The sequence below is a fragment of the Bidens hawaiensis genome, unplaced genomic scaffold (assembly GCF_021521415.1).
Source record: "Bidens hawaiensis isolate Kalapana, Puna unplaced genomic scaffold, B.hawaiensis_p1.1 tig00015874_1, whole genome shotgun sequence".
NCBI lineage: Eukaryota > Viridiplantae > Streptophyta > Magnoliopsida > Asterales > Asteraceae > Bidens > Bidens hawaiensis.
In genome coordinates, this window is record NW_027492421.1 from 293,907 (window position 1) to 320,891 (window position 26,985).

Genomic DNA, 26,985 nt, shown 5'->3' on the forward strand with positions numbered 1-26,985 from the left:
TTGCTTTTGAATAGGTTGCGATTCCCTTATATCTCCATTGTGAGATTCAGCACTCGGTAATACTCGTTGAATTCATCTACGGAACATTAAGTTCATGAATACACATGTTAGGCCATAAGAATGGATACAATTGGTACGATATGTCTTATATTTCAAAAAGAAACATTTATGACAATTTAACATGCAATAAATGAGAGTGTGGCCGGCCACTACAATTCATATTCCCAACTTCTCGTCAACTAATTAAAGTCAACCCCTTATATAGAAAACACATGAAAGAAACCAGCGGTATAAGTCAATTAAAAGTGTTAGGTTGCATTGTGGTCTTTGATAAACGTTCATTTATTGATCAACTAGAAACACTTGAAACAGAAAAAGAAACCCTTAAATCAGAAATGGTGACACAGATTTACTAAATGTCCGATGAATTAAGCTAAAATCACAGAATGTATTGAATCAATTAGAAGTAGCCTCATTGAATTGGTGTAATCACTAAACGTCCGAATTCGTATATTATTTTATTTATTTCATCAATAGAATTTATGTGGAGCCATCCAAAATAAAAATAAAAATAAAAATAGAGTATATGTGGAAAAATATACAAAACTTTTATGTACGAAAATTAAATATCGAAGCTATTTTATCTAGGATTTTGGAAGGAAGTTTCATTAAAGATCGAAAATGAATATATGAGAAACACAAAACAATAATTGTTGTCATTGCACCCGGAGAATATATTAATTGGCACGCGTGAATGGGTGTCGTTTAATAATTTTTCGGTGGAGTCACCTCTTTACCACCAACCAGGATGGTTCCTATGGTAAATTTCAGATTTATATAAACAATCACTTAAACATAAAACCATCACATCTCATTCGATCAATTCTTCTCTTCTCTCAAATTTGTAGTTCTGCTTGAAAATAATATATGATGGGACATTCAAGCTATTCAAACTCAAGAGCTTGTGCGGTTGCTTTAACAATCTCATGCATGATTATAGCCGCCTCTGCCGGGAGCTTTTACGATGAAATGGACATCACTTTCGGAGGCGAACGTGCTAAAATCTCCAACGGTGGTCAGGATCTCTCACTTTCACTTGATCAATATTCCGGGTCGGGTTTCCGGTCCAAGCACGAGTACCTCTTCGGAAGGTTCGACATGCAGCTCAAACTAGTACCCGGAAACTCCGCTGGGACTGTCACCACGTTCTATGTGAGTACTCCAATCCACAATTTAACCTTTTGTATCTATCTTTTAACTTTATGTTCACTCACTAATGCATGACTAATTGGTAAATATTAATGACGTCAGTTATCATCACAAGGGGCTGGACATGATGAGATAGACTTCGAGTTCTTGGGCAACACCACAGGCAGCCCTTACACGATCCACACTAACGTATACTCACAAGGGAAAGGAGATAAGGAACAACAATTTCACCTATGGTTTGACCCAACCGCGGCCTTCCACACATACACCATTGTATGGAACGCACAAAGAATCATGTAAGTCTCACATTAGTTCTAGGTATATGTATTAGTGAAAATATGCATGATTATATAGCTCATGAGTACTGATCTTGAATATTTTTTGTTGCAGTTTCTTGATTGATAGCATACCTGTCAGGGTGTTTAATAACCATGAGGCTGCTGGAGTTCCATTTCCCAAAACCCAACCAATGAGGGTGTACGCGAGCCTGTGGAATGCGGATGACTGGGCGACCCAAGGTGGCCGTGTCAAAACTGACTGGACAAAGGCACCTTTCACCGCTTACTACAGGAAATTCAATGCGAATGCGGATAAGGTTGGGCCTAACTCAAAGTCTACAAGCTCTGTAAATGACAACCAGGCATGGAGAACACAAGGAATTGACGCGGCTGGGCGAAACAGGATTAGGTGGGTGCAAAGCAAGCACATGATTTACAACTACTGCAACGATCACAAACGCTTTGCTAATGGTGTTTCTGCAGAATGCAAAAGATCCAGATTTCTCTAAGCGTATTGCCTTCCACTTGGGACTTTTACTTGAATGTAATTAATTCATCATCACCTTCATGTATTGATTTCCAATCTTGAAAATTCTTTGTTCGTTGATTTTGTACTTGATACAAAATATGACAATAAATATGTTTATGCTTGTTCTTTATATCATTTCATTCACTGTGGTGGACCACAGTGAAATCATAGATCGTTGAAAGCATCAATACTCGATCCTAACAATCAGCCAATGCATAAAGTAATAATTTTTAAAACATTATAGAAAAACACATAGATCTGCTAAACTATAAAATGTGGGAGTTGTAATCATCACCTTTAGCTAAAGTTGGAAGCCAAAGTCTTATGACTAAATTAAATAAAATCCTATCCTATTAATATTCATATGTTTATATCATATTCACACATTCATATAATTTTCAATACATCAAACAATTCTCACATAGACATTTTATCGATCAAGCAGTTGTATGCATACACTCATCCAATGTATTTATGTCCAGTTTTGTGAAATGAAGTCACAAAAATGCAGGTTCAGATTGTATCCTTTCTCACAAACACTTATTCGATATGGTTGTAACCTTAACAAAAAATTTGCATGGTGCGTTGGTTTTTAGACAATATAATGTGGTGGCATGTACGTTTTGGCCTTGGTAAGTTTTTAAGAACATTTTAGGTTTGTTTTGGCTAGTTCTTGGATAATATCTTGTATGTTTAGGAACTTCTTTATTGATGGTCATTGCATCACCAAAATTTTGTAACATTAATCTTTTTTATGATCATTTGCTATTGTTTGTCGATCTTGACATGCTTCATGATCAAGAAAATGACAAGATTGAATAGCCATTTTGGATTGCCATTTTCTGCATTTTTGAGGAAAGGTGGTTAGTCTAGATATGTGAGTGGTCAAAATGGCTATTTTGTCATTTTCTCTACAAAATTTGTTATGCTATATAGAGTTCTTGAGAAAATCATAGAGAAGAGAAAAGAGAGCAAACTACTAACAATCAATCAAATTCTTTTTTGATTTTTTCTTTTATTTTAATTATAAGGTTAGTATTGTTAAAAAGTTAAAAACAATATGTAGCTCACTAAGTTTCATATGGACCTCATATGAGGTATATATATAGCTTACGAGTTGTATATGTGTAACCTGTTAGTTTTTTTTTTTTTTAACTAATTAGAAATAAGAAGAATGAAAAGTAAAGTAAAATTAAAGAATAAATTTTTTTGTTTCAAAAATGGTTTTCTCCAAAGTTTCTCATGATCTTTTTTGCTTGTGTACTAAATTTGGGTTTTAAGGCAAAAGGTTTTCCTTTTTTTTTGGGAGGGGGGGGGGGGGGGTTGGGGTTCTTTTTTTATATTGGTAAAAAGAGAAAAACAAGAAGATCCAAAGATCTTGTTAATGTAATCATCTTTATAGTTTACGCTAGGATACAAGTTACAATATTTCGTCATTATCAAAAAGGGAGAAAGTGTTGGGATTAAAATGCTTTAAATTTAATTTTAACTAATTATGGCTTGTTTTATTAATAAAGATCAACATTATGTAACTTGCAATATTACTTGTTTATTTAGGATAGTTATATATACCGCATACATGTGCATATACAATTAATGAATCATCTTATATAACTTATAATAAGCAGCAAACTCAATCGTGGCATCTAAAAGGATCATCCAAGTCTACAAACCATTAAGTCTTAAATATTAACTAGGTTACTCATTAATCTACCACACGAATATATTTTGAGATTTCCGTGAATCAACCTCTTAAAATGATTTTTCGTAAATCAACCTCTTAAAAAAATAGCATGACTTATAAAAATGAGATTTCGTGAATCCATGATGCTTCCCAAAAGTATTTTATAAATCCTTGGTTAAATTTTTATAAAAATTCAAATATAACAAAATGTTTTATAAGATCATTTGAATTTCAAATGAGAAGTACGAGAAACCTTGTAATGAAATCTTAAAAATTATAATGAAATCTTAAAGCATGCGCAGTATCATTGATGACTCGATGCGTGTTGTTTTATGTTGAAATTTAGACTGGTGTTTATTAATTATGGTACGAATTGTCTGAATGCATGTTAGTCATGATAAATTGACGTGTTGTGATAGAGTGTCGACTTAGGCTTTAGCATTAATATGATATAAGACAAAGCCTCTTAAAATTTATAAATAAATAAATAAATAAATAAATAAATAAATAAAACTGATAAAAGGCGCCAAGATACAAAGAAAAGCATCATAACACCTTTACAAAATATAAAAGGAAAAATCATACACTTCTGTAAATCAAAAATGTTTCTAAAGATCTTAATATTTGGCCTGAGAAAAAGTAAATGGGATTGAAAAGGTTGACTTGACAATTCATAGCATTCAAAATCCAAAACCAAAGAAGTGGACCACATCATTCGAGGTCATTAGATGACCATGGAAGTGACCGCCGGATGGGATTTCATCTTCCTCGGTCTTGCTTTTTGAGTCTATAAATTCAAGTCATAGCCAACCTATTTCCTCAACTGTTTAGCTCTAACAATTCAATATACTTTTCTAAGATATATCTCTCTATTCCTTCATATTCAATTATCAAATTCAAGAAGAGATCAAGAAGAAGAGACAAATAGAAGTGATCAAGAAGAAGAGACTAATAGAAGAGTTGTACAACTTTCATCAGGTTCATTCTTGTGTTGTAATCATTTGGTGATCACTACCTTGGTTTAGTGAGAAGATTTTGAGGGGCTCACCATACTTGTTTGGTGATTTGTGAGAGAGATCTTATCATTAACTCTTGAGGTTTGTGAAACGTAGCAGGTGATCACTAACTTGATATAGACTTCTAGAGAATTGTGTGTAAAAGGTGATCATTACTTTTGAACTGGTGAAACGCTTGTTGTACCTGTGATATTTTCCATTCAAAAGAATATTAATGGAGCAACTCTCGATTGAAAAATCACAGAGATGATGTAGAGTAGATTAGTTAACGTCTACTTGAAGTCGCTTATGCCTGCATAATCGATAACTCATTTTTACATTTTTGCACATATTACTTTTTGAGTTCTATGAATGGTTTATAAAAAAAAAGATTAGCGTTTTAAATCCCTTTTTATTTTATAGTAAGTAAAGCTAGAACTCACTTAGCGACGCTAACTTTTAGTATGCGTACTAGGTAAAGTGTAGCTCCTTTCGGAGGACGTTTGGGCTAGGTGGTATTGGAGCGGGCTGCCTACCTGGGACTGATGTTTTCTATGCTATTGTTTCGATTTATGTTTTAATTAAGGATCTCCAGTTCATAGTTGGACAAGTATTGTAATGACATTTTATTCCACTCGATTCGTCTATGTCTTAACTCAAGTTTAAGAACTATGTTGTGTATGTACGTAAACCCAACGATTGCCACACCCCTGGTTTGAGGTGTTACAAGTTCGTATCAGAGCAGTAATTTGAGAGATCTGGGCATCTCGTAATGCGTGAACTTAAACTGAGAATGAGACACAATCAAATATGTCATTACGAGTAGCTCAAGGCTGCAATATATAGTCCAAGCTAAAGTATATAATGCCTTATAAACACAATTATGCCTCGTGAGAGGTGGATGGTAATACAGATATATTATCCTTGATAAGGAACACTTCAAACACAAATAGTAATATGAAGAGTTAATAGCACTTGATCAACATTATCAACACTCTACCTTACTTGCATAGTTCTATATGATTACCTAATGTGACAACGTTAATAGTGTGAGCCGAATGTTGAAGCCGAACCAAACTAGGTAAAACCCGTCCCGACCCAAGAACCAAAATTGCATAAAGTCTATAACCAAAGACGGAACCCACCTGATCATTACGGGTTAAGTCCAAAGTCGGTGTTGGTCTCTTCAGTTAGGGTATTAGACCAAGACCCCCATTTCACTTGGTCTTCATCTCTTTGGCTAGAACTTCATCAGGACCATTCAAACACAGATGATTCTATTGGGAAAACAATAGTTTAAACTTTAATCAGCCTTAATGTTTTGATAATGATTTTGTTGGAAATTTAGTAATATAATTATTGTATAATAGTTATTGTTATATAATTATTATTACTAAATGTATTATATGAATGGGAAATCAATAGGTTGTAAGAGTTAATTGAATTACTAAAATCTCATAAGTATTGCATTCAAATTCAATTTAACTCTTAGAGTTAATGGTGTATTAACTCAAGACTTTTGGTTGGGACATGGATCATGTATATATACTACCATAAGCCTTGGGTCATTTTTTTTGGTAGAAGAGAAAAATATTGTTCATGCAATCTCACACACAACCAAAAGTATTTCCCGACTTTTTGACCTTGCGTGCTCTTGTTTCAGGTATAGTTCAGGTGCTAGGCTAATCCTGGCAGTATAATCTGCTTAGGCTGTTGTACCCTGGGAAACAGACGGGTTCACCTGGGTGGCCCGAAAATCTGTTTTAAGGGAAACGTGTTTGACACGTGCCTCAGCCATCTTGTTGCTCGTTTTGCTATTTCTTTCTAATCTTTTGTAATCTAGTTTCTGTATTGTAATTTTCTTTCTTATACTTGTATTGTAATATGGATTATTGTTAATAAAATTTTCAGTTTTAGTTTATTTTATGAACGGTTTCCTACAAGATTAAAATAGATTTTAAGACAACCGTTTATTGTTTTAAAACAAATTCAGTCTCTTTTCTAGAGCATGTGTAAAGTTTGATATTTGGTTTTCCACTTCGTGTTTTTTTTTTTTTTGGTAATTAAACAGTAAACCAACGGTTTGTTATGCTTTTATTTTCTTTTTAATATTATTTTTTTTCTCAACCGTGTGTGGATCCTATTTAATTGCTCCTATGTTTGGAGTATGCATAGTAGTAATAAAGTCTATTAGTGTTACTGGCCATTTTGTTTCTCTTTTTTAATGAGTTTATAAAGAATATATATGACATATATTTATGCTCATAAAGGGTATTATTCTTTATTACATCCTATTAAAAAAAACATATACATATAATATATATATATATATATATATGACGTTTGAGCCAAAACAAGGTACACCTCGGTACGTATTTACCGATCAAGCAAATAAACGTCTTTTGCGTAACAAACAAACGATTAACCGAACGGGTCGGGTTATGACCCAGATATCTCGGGGGGCCATTTATAAGTGATATACGATCTATACAAGCTAAAATATTAGAAATATGGTCTTAGTTTGATAGCAAACAAGTTAAACGAAAACATGCTCGTTTAATTACCCGCTATAGAATTAAACGCGAAAGATAGTTACAAACCAAGCATTGTATCATCCGTTAAGCCGAAAAAGACTTACCAAACACTTATTTGAAATGTTTTAAGCGATCCGTGAAAATATTTTTGATTTTTACAAACATATAGTATGCTTTTATAATTTTACATAAAACTAGCCGAAAAACACTCGTTTTCGCGCTGTTTAACGCACCCGATAAGCTTTTTGCGCCAAAAACCGAACCCGAACTAAATTTGGACCGGGTTTTTCGTATTTGGGCTTGAGAAATCAGAAACTTGGACCAAAATGGGCCCATGGACTTCCGATCGGCCAGCAGCCACCCCCCCCCCCTTTTTATTCTTTCACATTTAAACTAGATCCAAGATATTTTCAACATTATTTCTTGAAAACTCTGGACATAAGCTCTGTTCCAGCCAGAAAACCTTCAAACCCTAAGGTAAGGGGCTTAAATAAGTAGATTTTGTACTTGTTTAAACTTGTTTAATACCATAAAAACATGTCTTGGTTACTAAAAATCATTCCTAACCGTGTAAAAATACTAAAAATAGTCCATAAACATGTTTTGATCATAAACACGGTAAGGAACCTGTTTTGATAGTGTTTTTGGCCATAAATACGGATTAAAGGGTTGAAACGACGTTTTTACGGTTCAAAAGTTCGTTTTTATGCACTAGCCGAAACCCTAAGTTAAGGGCTATTATGTTGATGAAAAATTTCTTGGTTTGTGATATGGGACTTTTACCTAGCTTTATTAGAAGCACAAGAACCTGAAAACTTGATTAAAAAGTCGGAAACGAGCCAAACCCGCTAAGGTAATGCCAAAACACTCGCTTACGGGCTATTTAGGTTAAGGTTGTGATGTGCATATTTTTAGTACCTGAAATTTTTCAGGAACATCAGGGACCATGTCAATGAGCCTCTGTTCAAATTTGGTAATTTTTCGACCATCCGAGAATATTTGGTGAATTTATTACCGAATTGGGACGTTTATTTTGGAAAAATAGATAAAATACTTCAAAAATTATGAAATTTTTCTGGGAACTCAGATTTAATGTATTTTGATCACATATAAATTTTGGGATCATTTGGAGAAGTTTAAAGGTGTTTTGTTTATTTTCGTTCGTGTGAATTTTTACAGCCGAATTTGGGCCGAAAAGAATATTGCACAAGCTTTTTACCTTCTGGAATTGATACAGGTTGTTTTGGGACATGATTTGAGTATTCAGGAATTTTTGTGGAATTTTTGGAAATTGTTCGGGGTAAACGGACGATTTTCAAGCGAAATATAGCTGATAAAATGAATTTTTATAAATTAATAAATCAGTAAATAAATTCCAGAAATATTTTTATAAAAATCTACATAATTTAATTGATAAGTGGTTAAATTTCATAATCTAATGATTAACGGTTAATTAATTATGCTAATCTGAATATTAAACAAATTCAGTTTTTATAAAAACCGGCAAGTTCGTTACTAGTGAATCTGCGGGAATATCAAAACACCAAGAGTGATCAAAAATCATATTTTTGGACTAATTAAGTGAAAACGAACTTTTCTATGAGAAACCTGGACAATCCGGGTGGATTGTGCGCGTTTCTTTTTAAAACAAACTGAATAAACGAAAACGGGCCCCGTGGCTAATCCGGGACCCCAGTATGTGATCCTTCTTTATAACTTAATCATGTTATTAACCAATACATTTACCCAAGTTTATTTTTCCATAACTGTTTTCTGAACGCGTAAACGAACACCTTGGCCCAGCTGGGAAAACGGGAATCTGAGCCAAGTTCAGTTCTAAGTATTAGACATTGAACAACATCCAACCTAAGCCTATTGCCACTTTGTGGGCGTTCCAGCTACACCCAGATTAGTTATACAGCCCAGATTAGTAGTGAGATTATAATAATATTAAAATATTAATATTATTATAATATTGATTATAGGAACTACTGATAGCGTACCGAACAAACCACGAGCTGATACAGTACTGATTATCTACTAAATCGTGAGTTTCGTGACCCCACTTTTAAACTGTTTTACGAACTTTTGGGATGAAAAGCAAGTTTGATTATATATACATACCTGACATATGTATTGATGTGAATTATCTGAGTGCTAACACACGAAAGTCCCCATGATCATAGTGATTAACTTCGAGCCTGTGGCTTGTGAATAGTACTATTGGTTTGACAAACCCAAACGGAATCGGCCTGATTGCCGTGTCACATAGCGCCGTTTGCACATGACCATATCTATACAAATAGGCTATGTAGTGTTAGACATAGCTACCGGGGCATGTTGTGGGCGGAAAGGGGCCACAGTGGTTGATGGAGCGTGGGAAATGGATGCACGCAGCACATACAGTCAAGGCTTCACTGTAGCTTAGCATAATTACATCATTTACATACATACATACTTATTTCCTGATTACAAGTGTTGACTTGTAAATACTCATTACTGTTTTATTGAAACTCGTGAAACTCACCAACTCTAGTAGTTGACCCGTTTTAAACTGCTTTTCAGGTGTACCTAAATCGGAGTAATTTTGTGATCTGTTACTTGCCTGAAGTGTGTGGTTGATGTTATGTGAATATAGGCAAGGGTGTTAGTAGTAAGAACGTATAGTTAATGAACCAGTTTTGTTTGTATCGCCTAGACTGTAAAACAATAATAGAACAATGAGTTGTAATATATTGTAAATTAGTTTGTAATGTTTCCTTATAAACAATGTGTTGATACCAGAGATGTCTATTACATTCCCGTTTTACGCTTCCGCATTGTGCTAGTCGAGGTGTGACATATATATATATGGTAAGGTTAAAATGAAAACCCACTTGAGTTGTGAAAACCCCTGGAAACCCTATGTAACATCGGTTTTTTTTTTTTTTTTGTTACATTTAATATGTGTTGTAACATTTAATATAAAATATCGAAACATCAACAAAAAAATGTTTTGATATTTTTTAACATTTTTTACTAATTTTTATATATGTTTTCAGAAGAGAGAAAAAGTTATATTTATATTTACATTTTTTATTCACTTTAATTATGGAACACAAGATTTAAACATTAATTAAAAAACATGAGGCTAAGAATAGGTTTATAGAATTTTCACAACTCAAATGAGTTTTTATTTTATACTTAGCCTATATATATATATATATATATATATATATATGTATATGGGAGGGTTCCTTTAAGAACTAACTACAACCAATCATATAATTTATTTTGATTTTTCTTTTGTTTTTAGTACAAGGGTAGTTTTGTAAAATAAGCAGCCAACTAAATCTTAGTAGTTGTCATAATTTTCTTGATTATCTCATGATCTCGTTAACTTTATTTGATCACGGCAATTTTATATTAATAATTCTAATTAGTATGAATGGTTCAATTGTTATTACGGAACATGCCTATATGCAATTTAAAAGGATTCATAAGAATGGTCGTACATCTACTCAGATTAAAAGAGAGTTCTTTTTTAACATTAAGTAATGTAATTTATCAATTGTATATATTTTTTTGAATGCACATATATGTAAATGGTCGCATGCACATATGAATATAACTTGTTTTACGTATATGTAACTTAATTAATTACATATATGCAAATTTTCTGAATTAGCCGTTCAAGAAAAACATATATGTAAATTTAACATGTGTAACTAAACCAATTATATACGTGTAATTATATCCTCATATACAATATACAATTACCAATCAAACAATATTTTAAGATCATCAAACAAGGAATCTAATAAAATTAATTACCATGAACCGCCGACAATAGGTCCAAATATTAGGAGTTGGTGGTTTGTAAATCCTATGTAAATGTTAAATTGTATTGGTTTTGTGGTAACAAAAGAAATTGTAGACGTTCAAAAGGAAAAAAATAGTACAAAACAATGGAAGTAAATTTCCAAATTAATCACATGAAAGCTGTGATCAAATGAAATAATAGAATTAGTTCTCTGTCATGTACGTTCCTCTATTATTCTCCATCGGATTTTAGAAATTAAAACAAATTAAATAATTTTCATAAAAATCTCTAGTTTGTATCTCTGTGTTGTTGAGAGAGCAAAAATCAATTTTTAAAGTAGTTGGTAATTTTTAGTAACATTAAGAGAGAGAGAGTGAGTTTTTTTAGGGAATATTTAAGAAACATAATAAATCTAATCTCTATAATACTCTTTTATTATTTAATTATTGTCCATAATCTTTTATTTAATTACTCAAATACCACTACTCTTTTAAACCATTGATCAAACAATCAATGGTCTAAATGAGTTCTTAAAGTTTTTAACATATATAGAGGTTCTTAAATGAACTCTCTCCTATATATATAGGTTTTGTGTAAACCTAATCGTCTTGTCTCTTGTTTCAAAAATGACGAGTACTGTTGCATCCTCCACTACCGTGTCTATGAGATTCACTACTATTGGATCAACTTCTTCCACCATGGTACCATTGCAGCCCAAACTGTTGCTAACCATGCTAAAAGACCAGGAAAAGTTTCTGGTGTGAACTTCAAAAGTTGGCAACCAAAGATGATATTTTACTTAACCACTTTGAACATTGTGAGGTTTTTGACTGAGTCTTCCCCTCAACTAGAGGAGGGCGCGGACGTTCAAGCCGTGAGTGCAATTGATGCTTGGAAGTACTCCGAGTATCTTTGCCGCAACTATGTGTTGAATGGCCTTGTTGATGAATTGTACAATGTGTATTGCAAAATACTAAGTGCCAAAGAATTATGGAAAACTTTGGAACGTAAGTACAAAACTAAAGATGCGGGTACAAAGAAATATGCGGTGGCCCTGTTTTTGGACTTTAAGATGATTGATTCTAGAACTCTTATGAGTCAAGTTCAAGACTTGCAAATCTTAATTGACGATATGATTTCTGAAGGAATGACTTTTAGTGAGACATTCCAAGTGGCTGTCATGATTGAAAAATTGCCTCCTAGTTGGGTAGATTTTAAGAATTATCTTAAACACAAGCGAAAAAAGATGACCGTTGAGGACTTAGTTGTCCGTTTTTGAATTGAGGAGGACAATAGGGTGGCACTAAAGGGAACTCAAGTGGAAGTTTCTGCAAAGGCAAACATGGTTGAACATGGTCAATCGTCATGGGGGGTACAAAGGCAACAAAAACCACAAATCGTATGGCAAAGGCAAGAGTAAGTTTGATCTTGGGCCTAGAAAGGGTGGTGTGAAGAAAAAGTTCTCGGTTTTCAAGGGAAAGTGTTATAATTGTGGAGAATTTGGTCACTGTGTTGATCGATGCAACAAACCCAAAAAAGAGAGGGCAAACGTGATTGATGAAGATGAGAAACTTGTAGCTATGATCACTGATCTTACTGCTATGATGGATGAGGTAAACTTGGTGTCTAACCACCCTAAGGGATGGTGGATCGACACGGAGCTACTCGTTATGTGTGCCCGGACAAGAATCTCTTTAGCAAGTTTAAGGAGGTTGTAGGAGATGAAAAACTCTACATGGGGAACTTGGCTACAGCAGATATTAAAGGTGAAGGTGAGGTGATTTTGAAGTGGACTTCAGGGAAGGAGCTCACTCTTAGCAACATGCTTTATGTTCCCGATCTGCGCAAGAGTCGTGTCAGGATGGTAACTAAATAAGTTTGGCTTTCGTTTAGTTTTTTAAAGTGATAAGTTTGTGTTAACTAAAAATGGTGTGTTTGTTGGAAAGGGCTACGCCCTTAATGGTATGTTCAAGTTAAATGTAATGGCTGTGACCAAGAATAATATGAATGAAAAGGCTACCACTTCTGCTTACTTGATTGAGTCTTTTAATGTGTGGCATGGTCGTTTAGGTCATGTTAACTATAATTCAATGCGTTGTTTGACTAAACTTAATTACATACCTTCTGTTACTTTCAACTCAAAAACTAAATGCAAAACATGTGTTGAAGCCAAAGAAACAAGATCATCATTTAAATCGGTTGAACGAATAACCGAGCCCCTTGACATGATACACACCGATGTATGTGATCTAAAATCAGCCTACAAGAGGAGGAAATAAGTATTTCATCACTTTTATTGATGATTGTACAAGGTATTGTTATGCATACCTACTTAAAAGTAAAGATGAAGCCATAAACAAGTTTGTCTTGTACAAAAATGAAGTTGAAAACCAACTACACAGAAAAATAAAAATTGTAAGAAGCGATAGAGGTGGTGAATATGCTGCACCATTTGCAGATCTATGTGCACAAAGTGGGATTGTTCATGAGCTTACCCCACCATACTCCCCACAATCTAATGGCATTGCAGAACGTAAGAATCGTACCTTAAAAGAAATGATGAATGCCTTGTTGCTAAGTTCCGGGTTAAGCCCGGACATGTGGGGGGAAGCCGTTTTATCGGCTAATTATCTTTTGAACAAAATACATTCCAAGATTAAGGATGTAACACCTTATGAATTATGGACAGGTAGAAAACCATCTTATAAATACTTGAAAGTGTGGGGGTGCCTAGCAAAAGTGGTTATACCACCACCAAAGGCTCAAAAGATAGGACCAAAAACCGTGGATTGTGTGTTTATAGGCTATGCTCATCATAGTAGTGCATATCGGTTTCTTGTTCATGAGTCAAAGAATCCCGATATACACAAAAACACAATAATGGAACAAGGAATGCATCATTCTTTGAAGATGTGTTTCCATGTTTGGAAAACGCACATGCTAGCTCATCTACACATGCTAGTTCATCAACGAGTGCTATTTCATCAACACTTGTTGATGAGATTGTTCAAGATGAAACTCAAGAGCAATCTGAGCCCGAGGAGGTTGAGCCAAGAATAAGTAACAGGCAAAGGACTGATAAATCCTTTGGATATGATTTTCTTACTTACATGGTTGAGGGTGAGCCCCAAACCTATCAAGAGGCGGTCAACTCTTCAGAAGAACCACAATGGAAAGAAGCCATTAAAAATGAAATTGATTCTATCTTGCAGAATCACACTTGGGAACTAGTGTATCTTCCACCGGATTGTAAACCACTTGGATATCGTTGGATATTCAAAAAGAAGATGAAAGCGGATGGTTCCATTGATAAGTACAAGGCAAGGTTAGTAATCAAAGAGTTTAGACATATGGAAGGTCTAGACTATTTTGATACATACTCACGAGTGACTCGAATAATCTCTATAAGGTTGGTGCTTGCAATTGCTGCTTTGAAAAATTTGGAAATACATCAAATGGATGTAAAAACTGCATTTCTAAATGGGGAGTTAGACAAAGAAATATATATGGAACAACCTGAGGGTTTTTCAACTCCTGGCCAGGAGGGTAAAGTTTGCAAACTCGTCAAGTCCCTATATTGTTTGAAGCAAGCTCCAAAACAATGGCACCAAAAGTTTGATCAAGCCATGTTGGAAAATGGTTTCATAATAAATGAGTGCGAAAAGTGTGTCTATGTGAAAGACACATCTAGAGGTTATGTGATTTTATGCCTGTATGTGGATGATATGCTTATCATAGGGACTGATGATAAGATGATTAAATCTACTAAAGATATGTTGAAGGAGATATTTGACATGAAAGACATGGGTTTAGCCGATGTGATTGTTGGAGTTAAGATCACTAGAACCCAAAATGGTCTTGTGTTAAGTCAATCTCATGATGTAGATAAAATCCTTGAAAAGTTCAATGCGGGAGACACGAGTATAGCTCAAACTCCGATTGATACTAGCCAACATTTATCAAAGAATAGAGGTGAGGGTGTTGCTCAGTTGGAGTATTCAAGGATAATTGGCAGTCTTATGTATCTTATGTCTTGTACCCGGCCGGACATAGCATATGCTATAAGCAGGCTAAGTAGATATACTAGTAATCCTAGCTCTGAACATTGGAAGAGTATGACAAAACTATTATGATATTTGAGATACACAAGGAGTTATAGACTGCATTATAGCCAAGACCCAGCTGTTGTAGAAGGATACAGTGATGCTAACTGGATATCCGACATGAAAGATTCCAAATCCACAAGTGGTTATGTGTTTACCCTTGGAGGAGCTGCTATATCTTGGAAATCTTCCAAGCAAACGCTTATAGATAGATCTACGATGGAATCTGAGTTCATTGCATTAGACAACGCTGGTGAAGAGGCAGAATGGTTACGCCAATTTTTGGAATATATTCCAGGATGACCAAAACCTGTTACGGCTATTTTCATACATTGTGACTGCCAGTCGGCAATTGGAAGAGCTCAAAGTGCAATGTATAATGGCAAATATAGACACATACGCGTAGACATAACACTATACGACAACTTCTCTCAATGGGAGTTATCACTATTGACTACGTGAAGTCAAAGGATAACATTGCGGATTTGTTTACAAAAGGCTTAAGCAAAGAGGTCGTATATAAGTCTTAGAGAGGAATGGGATTAAATCCCATTAAGTAAGTTTCAACAAAGGAAAACCTATCCTAGAAGAGTGGAGATCCCGTGATCTAGGTTCAATAAGACAACCTAACTGTACAAACTGAGGTCACTGTGGGGGAGTACCTCAACATATAAAAGGGAGTTGCATACTTCCTAGTCCATTCCGATAATGAATAGTGATATCAAAGGAGGTTAAGCATAATGCTTTTAATGATTTATAAAAAATCACCTATGTGAGAGAGAAGTGGGGTCGCTTCGAATGGATTTGTGGGGTGCGTAAATCCTAGAGCTCTCGCAGAACCAGGCTAGCGTTCCAAGACCATAACGGACACGACAATGAGGGGTTAGCCAGACCAGGAAGAGTGTTGTGTGAAATGTAATAACGTCTACGTCAAAAGGGGTTGGTTCAAGGGCATCGCGTCTACTAACCGCTAGGAGACAAACTATATTTCACAAAGGAGGGTTCAAAGGGAACACCTACTTCTCCTGCAACACTCAACTGTTGTAACTATATTTGACACTTGGGCGTACGGATCGATCTCCATTCATGTGGGGATTGTTGGAAATTTTGTAATATAATTATTGTATAATAGTTATTGTTATATAATTATTATTACTAAATGTATTATATGACTGGGAAATCAATAGGTTGCAAGAGTTAATTGAATTATTAAAATCTCATAAGTATTGCATTCAAATTCAATTTAACTCTTAGAGTTAATGGTGTATTAACTCAAGACTTTTGGTTGGGACATGGATCATGTATATATACTACCATAAGCCTTGGGTCATTTTTTTTGATAAAAGAGAAAAATATTGTTCATGCAATCTCACACAGAACCAAAAGTATTTCCCGAATTTTCGATCTTGCGTGCTCTTGTTTCAGGTATAGTTCAGGTGCTAGGCTAATCCCGGCAGTACAATTTGCTTAGGCTGTTGTACCCTAGGAAACAGACGGGTTCACCTGGGTGGCCTGAAAATCTGTTTTAAGGGAAACGTGTTTAACACGTGCCTCAGCCATCTTGTTGCTCGTTTTGCTATTTCTTTCTAATCTAGTTTCCGTATTGTAATTTTCTTTCTTGTGCTTGTATTGTAGTATGGATTATTGTTAATAAAATTTCCAGTTTTAGTTTAGTTTATGAACGGTTTCCTACATATTTAATTAAGATAATGTGACATAAAATAGTTCTAGTTCATCATTGATAACTATGTCACACACATGTCCCTTAACAATTGATTGATCATCATTAGTCACAATTAAGCAACACTAAACTTAATCCAGACTATTCACTAAAGATCAAGATTATCAAGTTCATGTCTGCCAATGGTTAAATCAAGATTTCTACACCAACACGAAGATGAAGAAATCACAAGACTAATCCATTGAAGACTAAGTTAAGATAGGTTGTTAGTTTTTATAAACTTAGGATAAGTTTATAAAATTATATATTTAAACACAATTGTTTAAATATACAAAATATTTGAATTTCTAACATTTAAAATACTTATTCCACTCTTGGCAAGTCTTCCATCTCCTTCATGCATTGGACAACCACATCTACCAAAGGAGTAAGTCAAACTCAAATGGGTTGAAGCTTTGGGTGAAGTTTATGAAGTATGTTTAACCAAATGGGTGAAATACTTGGGTTATGTTGTATGGAGAAGTGAGAAGTGATTGAGAAATGTTATTACATGTGTTGGTCAACATTAGAAGCTAAAATATCAAGACAATGACAAAACATAACGTTCATATTGTTAATCTATCCCTTGTCTTTGTCTCCCACATACTTGGAAATAAATAGAATACTTATTCAAATTAAGTCTTCACCCCCACAATATTTGCACACATATTTCAAGGCTAATCTCTTCCATTATTCAAGTCTAATCAAGGTTCAATTGTCTAGAGAGGAGATTAAAAGTGTAGAGCAAAAAGAAGAGCTTTTCTAACCTATCATCTAACCATCTTACCTACAATTTGAGGGGTCAACGCTAGAGGTTGTTTTAGTGTTTTGACAAGTGATAAATCATCATTAGTTGGTGATTTGAGAGGGGAATATATATTATCTTGATATAGTGTTGTTTTGTATTGGCTTGGAAACTCTATCTTGATATAGAGTTAATTATGTGTTAGGTGAAAACTCACTATCTTGACATAGTGAGATTAGAAGAAATTGTAAAGCTAAGTACTTGGTGTATTTGGTGAAGAATGTGATCACTTCCTTTGAAGAGTGAGATGTTTGTATTGGTTACCCCTACCATTTAGAGAGATGACTAGCGAATAAAACTTTCAATCAAGGATTGGGGAGATGACGTAGAGTGAATTAGTTAGCATTCACATGAACCTCAATAAATCCGGTTGGGTCATTTAACCCTTAACTCTTTACTTATTTGTGTTGATTATTGACATTCTAATAAAATAAAAAATTTGTATTATTAAAGTATTATTTTATTATAAACAGCTTTTACATTAAAAAAAAAGAAAAAAAATCTAGAATTAACTCAAATTTTTTGAAATTTTAATGGAAAAAAAATTAACTTTATAACAAACAAAAATTTAATGGGAAAATTCCCAAAATAGGTAGTTTCAAATATAAGTTTCAAGTTTTAGGTATCATTTGCAAAGAATTCAAGAAATAGGTATTTTAAACTAGTCGTAACGACTGGATTGTTGGTGTCAACTGGTCGGGACGACTAGTAGTTTACAAAATTGGTCGTGACGACTAGTAGTTTACAAAACTGGTTGGGACAACTATTTTAGTCTAAGAAAATTCCAGGGACGAGTATTTTTGAAGCACTAAACTTGTCGGGACAACTATTTTAAGTAAAAAAAAAAGTCTTTGCGAGATTTTATGAAATTTTTTTGCCTTTTCTTATTATTATATTATTATATTTAACTTTACTCATAATTAGTTTTTCTTTTATAACTTTTAAAATATAACGTTTTACTAAAATCTAAATACACCGTTGAGACGTGCTTTTTTTATCTACGTGCCGACATAAATTTTATTTAAAACCAAGCGGGTAAAAATACCTAGATATAAATTTGACCCGCCCGGTTTTGAATTAATCTTTTGTCTGCGCATAGATATAAAAAATCACGTCTCAACAGTGCATTTGAAATTTAGTATAACTTTATATTTTAAAAGTTGTAAAAGAAAAACTAATTATGAGTAAAATTAAATATAATAATATAATATTAAAAAAAGTACAAAAAATTTCATAAAAACTCTTCAAGACTTTTTTTTTACCTAAAATAATCGCTCTGACAAGTTTAGTGCTTTAAAATACCCGTCCCGTCAAGTTTAGGGCTTTAAAATACTCGCCCCTGAAACTTTCTTATCCTAAAATAGTCGTCGCGACTAGTTTTGTAAACTACTCGTTGACACTAATGATCTAGTCGTCACGACTAATTTAAAATGCCTATTTCTGGAATTATTTACAAATGGCACCTAAAACTTGAAACTCTTTTTTGAAAATACCTATTTTGGAATTTTCCCAAAATTTTTAGGTATTGTAACCTTATTCTAACACTAGCGTTGACACCAATGATCTAGTCGTCACAAATAATTTGAAATGCCTCTTTCTGGAATTATTTGCAAATGGCACCTAAAACTTGAAACTAGTTTTTGAAAATACCTATTTTGGAATTTTCCCAAAATTAATAGGTATTGTAACCTTATTCTAGCACTAGCGTTGACATCAATGATCTAGTCGTCACGACTAGTTTAAAATGCCTTTTTCTGGAATTATTTGCAAATGATACCTAAAATTTGAAACTTATTTTTGGAAATTATTCAAAATTATTAGGTATTGTAACCTTATTCTAGCACTAGCGTTGACACCAATGATCTAGTCATCACGACTACTTTAAAATGCCTATTTCTGGATTATTTTCAAATGATACCTAAAACTAAAAACTTGTTTTTGAAAATACCTATTTTGGAATTTTCCAAAAATTTAGTAGATATTGTAACCTTATTCTAGCACTTGGTTATTGACTCGTGTACAACACGGGCGGAAATATAAAAATCATCAAGGACACGCATATATAATTTCAAACGACAATATGTTTTTGAATATGTTTTTTGAGACAGCAACATAATTTATAGTTGCAATTCGTATTTATAGGGAAGGAAGTACTGAAAAACATAAATCTATAAAAAAAATGAGGCTACATAGTAGAATGTTATAAAAATACCAATCTGCCTCACATCTTATGTGGTTCTAAACCAATTCATAAATGTTTAACCAAATGCTTGAGTAGCGGCCGACACCTATAAAAGTCACATATTTCTTAACAACCTAAAGTTACAGTAAATGAACATCGTAATTCTTAAAAACTAAATTCCCAATTATATATTAAATCCCCTAAATTCCTTCATTTGCATGTATGATTTCTGTATGCATGATTTCTTAGAAGGCATACCAATGTGTTGGTTGTCATTGTTCAAGTAATACTAAAAATGCAATAGAAAGCTTTGGTTGTCATTATTCAAGTAAAACTGAAAATGCAATGAAAAATGGGGCGGACCGAGTTTGGTACCATATTAATTGCATATTTGTTAGTATTTTTCCGTTGCGGCGGTATATTCTGTTGGTTCTATTTTGCAGAGTACATTGAATAGACGCTGTTACAAAGTAGTTATTTGTAGCATGGCAAGCCATAGCTTGCACCTGGAAAACAAATACATGAAGTATGATATCATTAGTAAATTTCAAATCCAGAAACAAAACCTAATATATCATAATTGAACCTCTAGGAATAATCAAAGATAGCGTATCCAGAACACCTTTGTTGCATTGTTAGAAATCATCTAATTCAGTCCTAATTCCACCTACAAATTAAAAGCATCAATTTTATTAATCAATCAACAAACACACACACACACAACTAAACCCATATTGGAAATTTGATCTACTATTGTTTGGAGAAGTAGAGAAATCAATGTAGGATGCTTAGATTTGGGTACAGGATTTGTGCAAACTAAACTATGTGTAAGAGTTATCGGAAAAATTATTGGTGTGCTAAAAGTAGTTATAAAATTATTAACTAAAATTACGCTAATCTAGATATTAAGTAATAATTCTAGACTCTTAACTTAACTAAAAATACTAACCGACAAGTGAACCGATCGACTCTAGTACAGCTAAGTAAGTCCGGATATCGAACCCACGAGTCTCTTTAAATTACGTTAACTAGCTAATTAGACTCGACTAACTAACACGACTATTTATTTATAATATTTTAAGGGGTTTTATTTAAAATACTAAAATTAAACTATTATTAAAAACTAATTAAGAGCAAACAAGTAAATTAAACGAATGATAATTAAGTTGATTTTTATCAAATGATGATGAAAAACCACCTAGGCTAGAATCCCTTAAGTTGCAGTTGTCAAATAATCGAGAAATATCTGAGATCGTAAAATAAACGCTTATAGGAAAACCCGAACATAACCCCTGACCCTTCTCAAGAAGACACCTATGGGTTTCTAATAAGTTTTAACACATACCAGTTTTAAATATTAAGCTTCCTAACGCTCACCTAATTAGTTATGAACGAGTACCTTTAAACAAAATCCTACCTTACAGCACGGAAATCAAAGGTAGTTTAATAAATTCAATTGACTCGATAGACAGAGTTGACAAATCAAACCTAGACGGACTCCTTACGAAGAACTAAATCTAGCAATCTTAATCCACTAAGGCCTATCAATAATCTATCACTTTACAGCTCTTTAGATTAGCAGCACTCTTAGGTCTACTTGATTAATTATTATAATTTCTATGGTTTTAATGCATATCAACCACAAACTAGTCAAGAACACACAGTAGATTGTTGGGTTTTGTAGGCCTTTTTTGGTGTAGGCTCAGTTTACTATATGAAGTCAAAAGAGGAGACGGATGCGGGAAGTCGGGCCCAAGCCCAACCCGGTTTAGATTTCTTGATCAATAATTTACCAACCCTAGTTCAATCTCTATTTAAACAACATTATGTACTTGTAATCTTTTGTCACTAAATAAAGAATACCTAGTTGCCACCCGTGGACGTATGTCAGTTTAGACCGAACCACGTTAAATCCTCGTGTTCGTTTATTGCTTTCATGTGTGTGTTCAGTTTCGTGTGTGCGTCTAATCCTAACAAGTGGTATCAAAGCCAGGTTCGGATCACACAAAGAGCACGTTGAACCAGTTCCGCTCATCGCCGCCGCACCAGAAGTCAAAGCTAGGGTTCCGTCAGTTTCTGTTCGTCGCCGTCACAGTCGGTTAGGGTTTTTTCCAGGCCACCGAAGTTCTTTCGTAGAGGTTCGGTTCCGAAAGTCGAGCACCGCATCACCACCATGTACCGCCGCTAGCGCCGTCCCGGAATCATCAGCTGACCAGGGTAAAGAATTGGCAGTCTAGCCGATATTACCATGTGTTCTCGATCTGCTGCTGTGTAATAGATTCAAGGAAAATAGGAAGGTTGGGTCGTTTTGGATCTCTGGTGTGTCAAAGAAGAAAAGGAGTATTTCTTTTAATTGTAGTTTGCATTTGACAAGGAGAAGAAAGGTGCTAATATTATTCTATTTATTTTCTAGGAAGTTGTGCCTTTCAAGGAAAGGAAGATTAGCAGATTCTTTATTTTTGTTGTTGGTCCTCGCAAAAGAAAAAGAAAAGACTTCATTTTCTTGATGTTTGACCAAAGTGGTGATCCTTTGACCAGTTTTTTAGCCAAGAAATAAATATTTGGGCAAGATTAAATTTTGCAAAGTACAAGGCAAGAATAATTTAATCAAGAATCTATTTTTTTTGAAAAATCGTTGTTAATCAAAAGAAACAGTGAACCAGTGCCAACCGCGTTTGTCAGGTTTTATCGTTTCAGTTTTCTGATTTACAGTTCGTTATTCCGCTGCGTCTAAATAGGTTGATTTTTAACAGAGTTCATTAGAACAACCGTTAAGTTCAGGCCGTGCCATTGCTGCGTCTGTCTCTGTTTTTTATCCAGGTTTTCATTTTAGTCATTGTAATGGCAGAAGACGGAAAGGTTTCGATACAGCAGTTTGACGGACAGAAGTTTGTTTGGTAGAAGATGCAGATTGAAGCGCTACTTTGTCATAAAGACTTGGATGTAGTGCTTGAGGATGAAAAACCAGAAAAGATGTTAGAAGCAGATTGGAATAAGTTGGACAAGAAGGCTAGAGCTTGCATTACTTTGTCATTGTCGGAAGATGTGGCGTTTAACATCATGAAAGAAACCACAGCACGTGGTATGATGGAGGCACTATCCAACATGTATGAGAAGCCTTCGGCAGCGAATAAAGTCTATCTAATTCGAGAGCTAGTGACAACTAGAATGAAAGAGGGTGGGTCAGTTACAACGTATATCAATAATCTTAATTCGATCATGTCCCGCTTAGTGTCAGTTGACATTAAGTTTGATGATGAAATTCAAGGCCTTTTATTATTATCTTCTTTACCCGACAGTTGGTCGCAAATAGTGACTGCGTTTTGTAGTTCGTCTACAAAAATTACCTTTTATGGGATTCGGGACCTTATTCTGGGAGAAGATTCAAGACGCAGAAGTTTAGGTGAATCATCAAGAAATATGTTAATCACAGAAGGTAGAGGTAGGGGAAAACAGCAAGGCAGTGGGAGCAGGAAGAGGAGTCAGTCTAAGACTCGTAAAGATATTGAATGCTGGGGTTGTAAAGAGAAAGGACACTTCAGGAATCGGTGCCCGAATGGTAAAAAAGAGGTGAACGATACAGAAGACGACACAGATGACGGGGTCAGCAGTGATGAGGCTTTAGTTTGCAGTGTTGAGAGTAACAATGATGCTTGGGTGATGGATTCTGGTGCATCGTTTCATGCCACTCACTGTAGTGAAACGATGAAGAATCTAAAGTTTGGGGATTTTGGAAAGGTTTGACTAGGGAATGATGATATTTTAGAGGTTACGGGTATGGGAGACGTTGATTTGATAACTTCATTCGGTACTTCTTGGACTTTGAAAGATGTGAGGGTTATTCCAAGTTTGAAGAAATATTTGATTTCAGTTGGGCAGTTGGATGACCAGGTCATGATGCTAAGTTCGGGAATGGGCAGTGGAAAGTAGTCAAAGGGAATCTCGTGGTTGCTCGTGGAAAGAAAATGGGTTCATTGTATATGGTTGGCATGTCACCGAAAGGAGTGGATCCAGTTTTGGTGAAAGACAAAATCCGGTTCACATAATCTCGTGGGCAGAAGAAGATTCGTTTTGCAAGTAACAAACCCAGAGCCAAAGTGAAGATTCAGGATGAACGAGCTAGGAAGGTTAAGTCAGTTGGGGGGACATCGTGACAGTGGGAGCACAGATCGTGTTTCGGTTATAGTTCCAGGTCGACAGTGGGTTTAGAAAACCAGTATTCCAGCTGTAAAAGCCTCTCAAGTGAATTACTTGCTGAATATGGAGAGTGTTTGTTCTTAGGTTATCTCAGGATCTGGTAGTTCTGTAAGGCCCCGATCCCAGAACCCTACTTTAGCGTTGGATTTACTCATAAACATACTTCTAAAATCAGAGTTCATTAAAACTTTTCGCGGAATCATTAAAACTTCATGCATTATATTACACATCATCAAATATTGTCTTAACAAAAGTACACTTGTCTTAAAACATATCATATTAATTCATGACATTCCTTTCCAAGATGCCAGTCTTCCAGTCCCTGCCGCGTGCCATCCTCAAGCCAGCTCCTTCAATCTATTTACCTGCGTGCATACTAAAAGTCAGCTACGCTAAGTGAGTTCTAGTTAAGCAGGTAACATACATCTCATTCTCATTCTTACACATTTATATATATATATATATATATATATATATATATATATATATATCCGAAGACACATAATATATTCGCTCTTACTTTCTTACTTCCATACATTCATACTTCTTCTTACTTTAGTTATTTCATACGTACATATCGTTCTACATTTTAAAGAGCATTTCGCCCTATAACATTCGCAGATATTATTAGGGTCTGCAACCCTTTCATTCTTCGCCTATATTATTATGGTATGCAACCCTTTCATTCTTCGCATATATTATTAGGGTATGCAACTCTTTCATTCTTCACCTATATTATTAGGGTAGGCAACCCTTTATTCTTCGCATATATTATTAGGGTATGCAACCCTTTCATTCTTCAACTCTACATATCATACATACCATTCATACACTACACATATCGTACATACCTTTCTTTCATTAGCTAATCTGTTCTCATATACCTCTTCACACATACGTTTAACTCTTTCTACACTAATTAGGTATATTTATAAACATTCATACGGCTTACACTTACCACTTAAGGTAAGTGTATTGACTAATCACATTGAGTATGCACACAGCCCCAAAACATAACACAGAATTGGGGCTAGAAACTCACCTGGGTCCTGTTTCTCTCAGAGTTAAGTGTGATGCCCTTCCTTATATGTGCATGGCTAACTGTGTAACAAGGCACGGGTATCAATTATCCATTTCAACTACTTCTTACATTTAGGTGAATGAAATCCTCAACTAACGGGGGTCCGGGGGCAGCGCCCCTGGTAGCGGGGTCTAGGGGTGGCAGCCCCTAGCAGGGTCAAAGGGGCAGAGCCCCTGGCTGGGGTTGAGCTGCCAGGTCAGCTCGGAAAAATTTTATTTTCATTAATAGTCCTTTAACAAAAACGCATCAGAAAATTAATCGGGTCACATTTTAATAACAACTTAAACAATTTCGCATGGGAGGAATTTCGTATAGAATTTCGCTTCGCATAACCTTTTTCGCTTCTCAAGGCTGAGCGAAGCGAAATACCTGTTTCGCTTCTCATGGCAGATCGAAACGAAATGCCTGTTTCGCTTCTCATGGCTGAGCGAAGCGAAATGCCTTCCTTTCTTCGTTTTTACCATTTAAAAGCCATTTTTTTATGGCTCTTCCTCGGGACCTGATTTAACCCTTTCCAAGGGTTTTGGGTTGTATCAACTTTGTATACTTGCATTTTATAAGGCCCAAACATCGCATTTTTACCACATAACACTCTCGTGGGGTTATAACTTATCAAGTTCATGTTTTTCTTCCATCTTACACCCCGATCTATCCTTCTATCGGTTTGCATGTCAAGACTAACCATAAAAAAAATTAACCTTTTAAACCAAAACCCACCTTTTTGCTTCGAGTTTGGTTCGGATCGTAGATCTGGACGTGTTCTTGCTATTCGAAGGCACTTGAACTCCAAAATCTTCCTTACTTTTTCTTAGATCCGAATCCGAAATGCCAGAGAGAAAGTGTGTGTTTTCTAGTGTGTGTGTGTGTTGTGTAAAGAAATGGTGAAAGGATGGGGGATGGCCTTATATAGGGAGCCATGGGCCCCACCATCCACCTCCATTCCAATCTTATCCAAACACAAACACGCACACAACCAAACTAACGACACACCGATAATAATAAAACTTTCCGTTATTTATTAATTCTCAAAATACGGATGTTACAAGTTCGTTACAGTGGGAGCCGGTAGGGACAGAGAACGGGTCTGGGGCAGTTTTAGCCATGACTAACATGTTGGAGCTCTGGGGAGCTTCAATGGGCTTTCAAGTTAATTGATGAGAAGGCGATGACAACTAGAAGATGTTTAATGTTCGGATTACAGAAGTACGATAAGGAGTGCAAACGAGAGTGCTCAAGGCCTCCGAGTGGGAGATTGTTGGGTTTCGTAGGCCTTGTTTTGGTGTAGGCTCAGTTTATTATATGAGGTCAAAAGAGGAGACGGGTGCGGGAAGCCTGGCCCAAGCCCAACCCGGTTTAGATTTCTTGTTCAATAATTTATCAACCCTAGTTCAATCTCTATTTAAACAACATTATGTACTTGTAATCTTTTGTCACTAAATAAAGAATCCCTAGTTGCCACCCGTGGACATTGGTCAGTTTAGACCGAACCAAGTTAAATCCTTGTATTCGTTTATTGCTTTCGTGTGTGTGTTCAGTTTCGTGTGTTCGTTTAATCCTAACATAGATGACCTAACAGAATCCTATTATATGATAGACAATCACCAAGGAAACTGTGAAACAATAAAATTCACCAAACAATCCTAAGCACACATATGCATCAATAAAATATAACCAAACTTTTTACTAATTCATAATACCATAAAAAACTACTTCCAATCAAAATCAAACATTTAACGAAGGTTCATTATAAGCCTAGGCAGTCGATTACGTTTACCCTAGCATCGGAAAATCAAACAAGACAATCATAAAAGAAATCATGGTGAAAAACAATAGAAACGAAAGATTAAAGGCGATAAAACCCGTAGT

The 26,985-nt window shown here is 35.0% G+C and overlaps 1 protein-coding gene across 1 annotated transcript; it reads left to right on the forward strand.

Annotated features, from left to right (window-relative positions):
• The first annotated feature begins 924 nt into the window (after window positions 1-924).
• Window positions 925-2,080, forward strand: LOC143549957 (xyloglucan endotransglucosylase/hydrolase 2-like). Its single transcript, XM_077040719.1, has 3 exons — window positions 925-1,212; window positions 1,312-1,505; window positions 1,600-2,080. The coding sequence occupies exons 1-3, from the start codon at window positions 928-930 to the stop codon at window positions 1,994-1,996; spliced, it is 876 nt and encodes a 291-aa protein (XP_076896834.1). The 5' UTR covers window positions 925-927; the 3' UTR covers window positions 1,997-2,080.
• The last annotated feature ends 24,905 nt before the right edge of the window (window positions 2,081-26,985 follow it).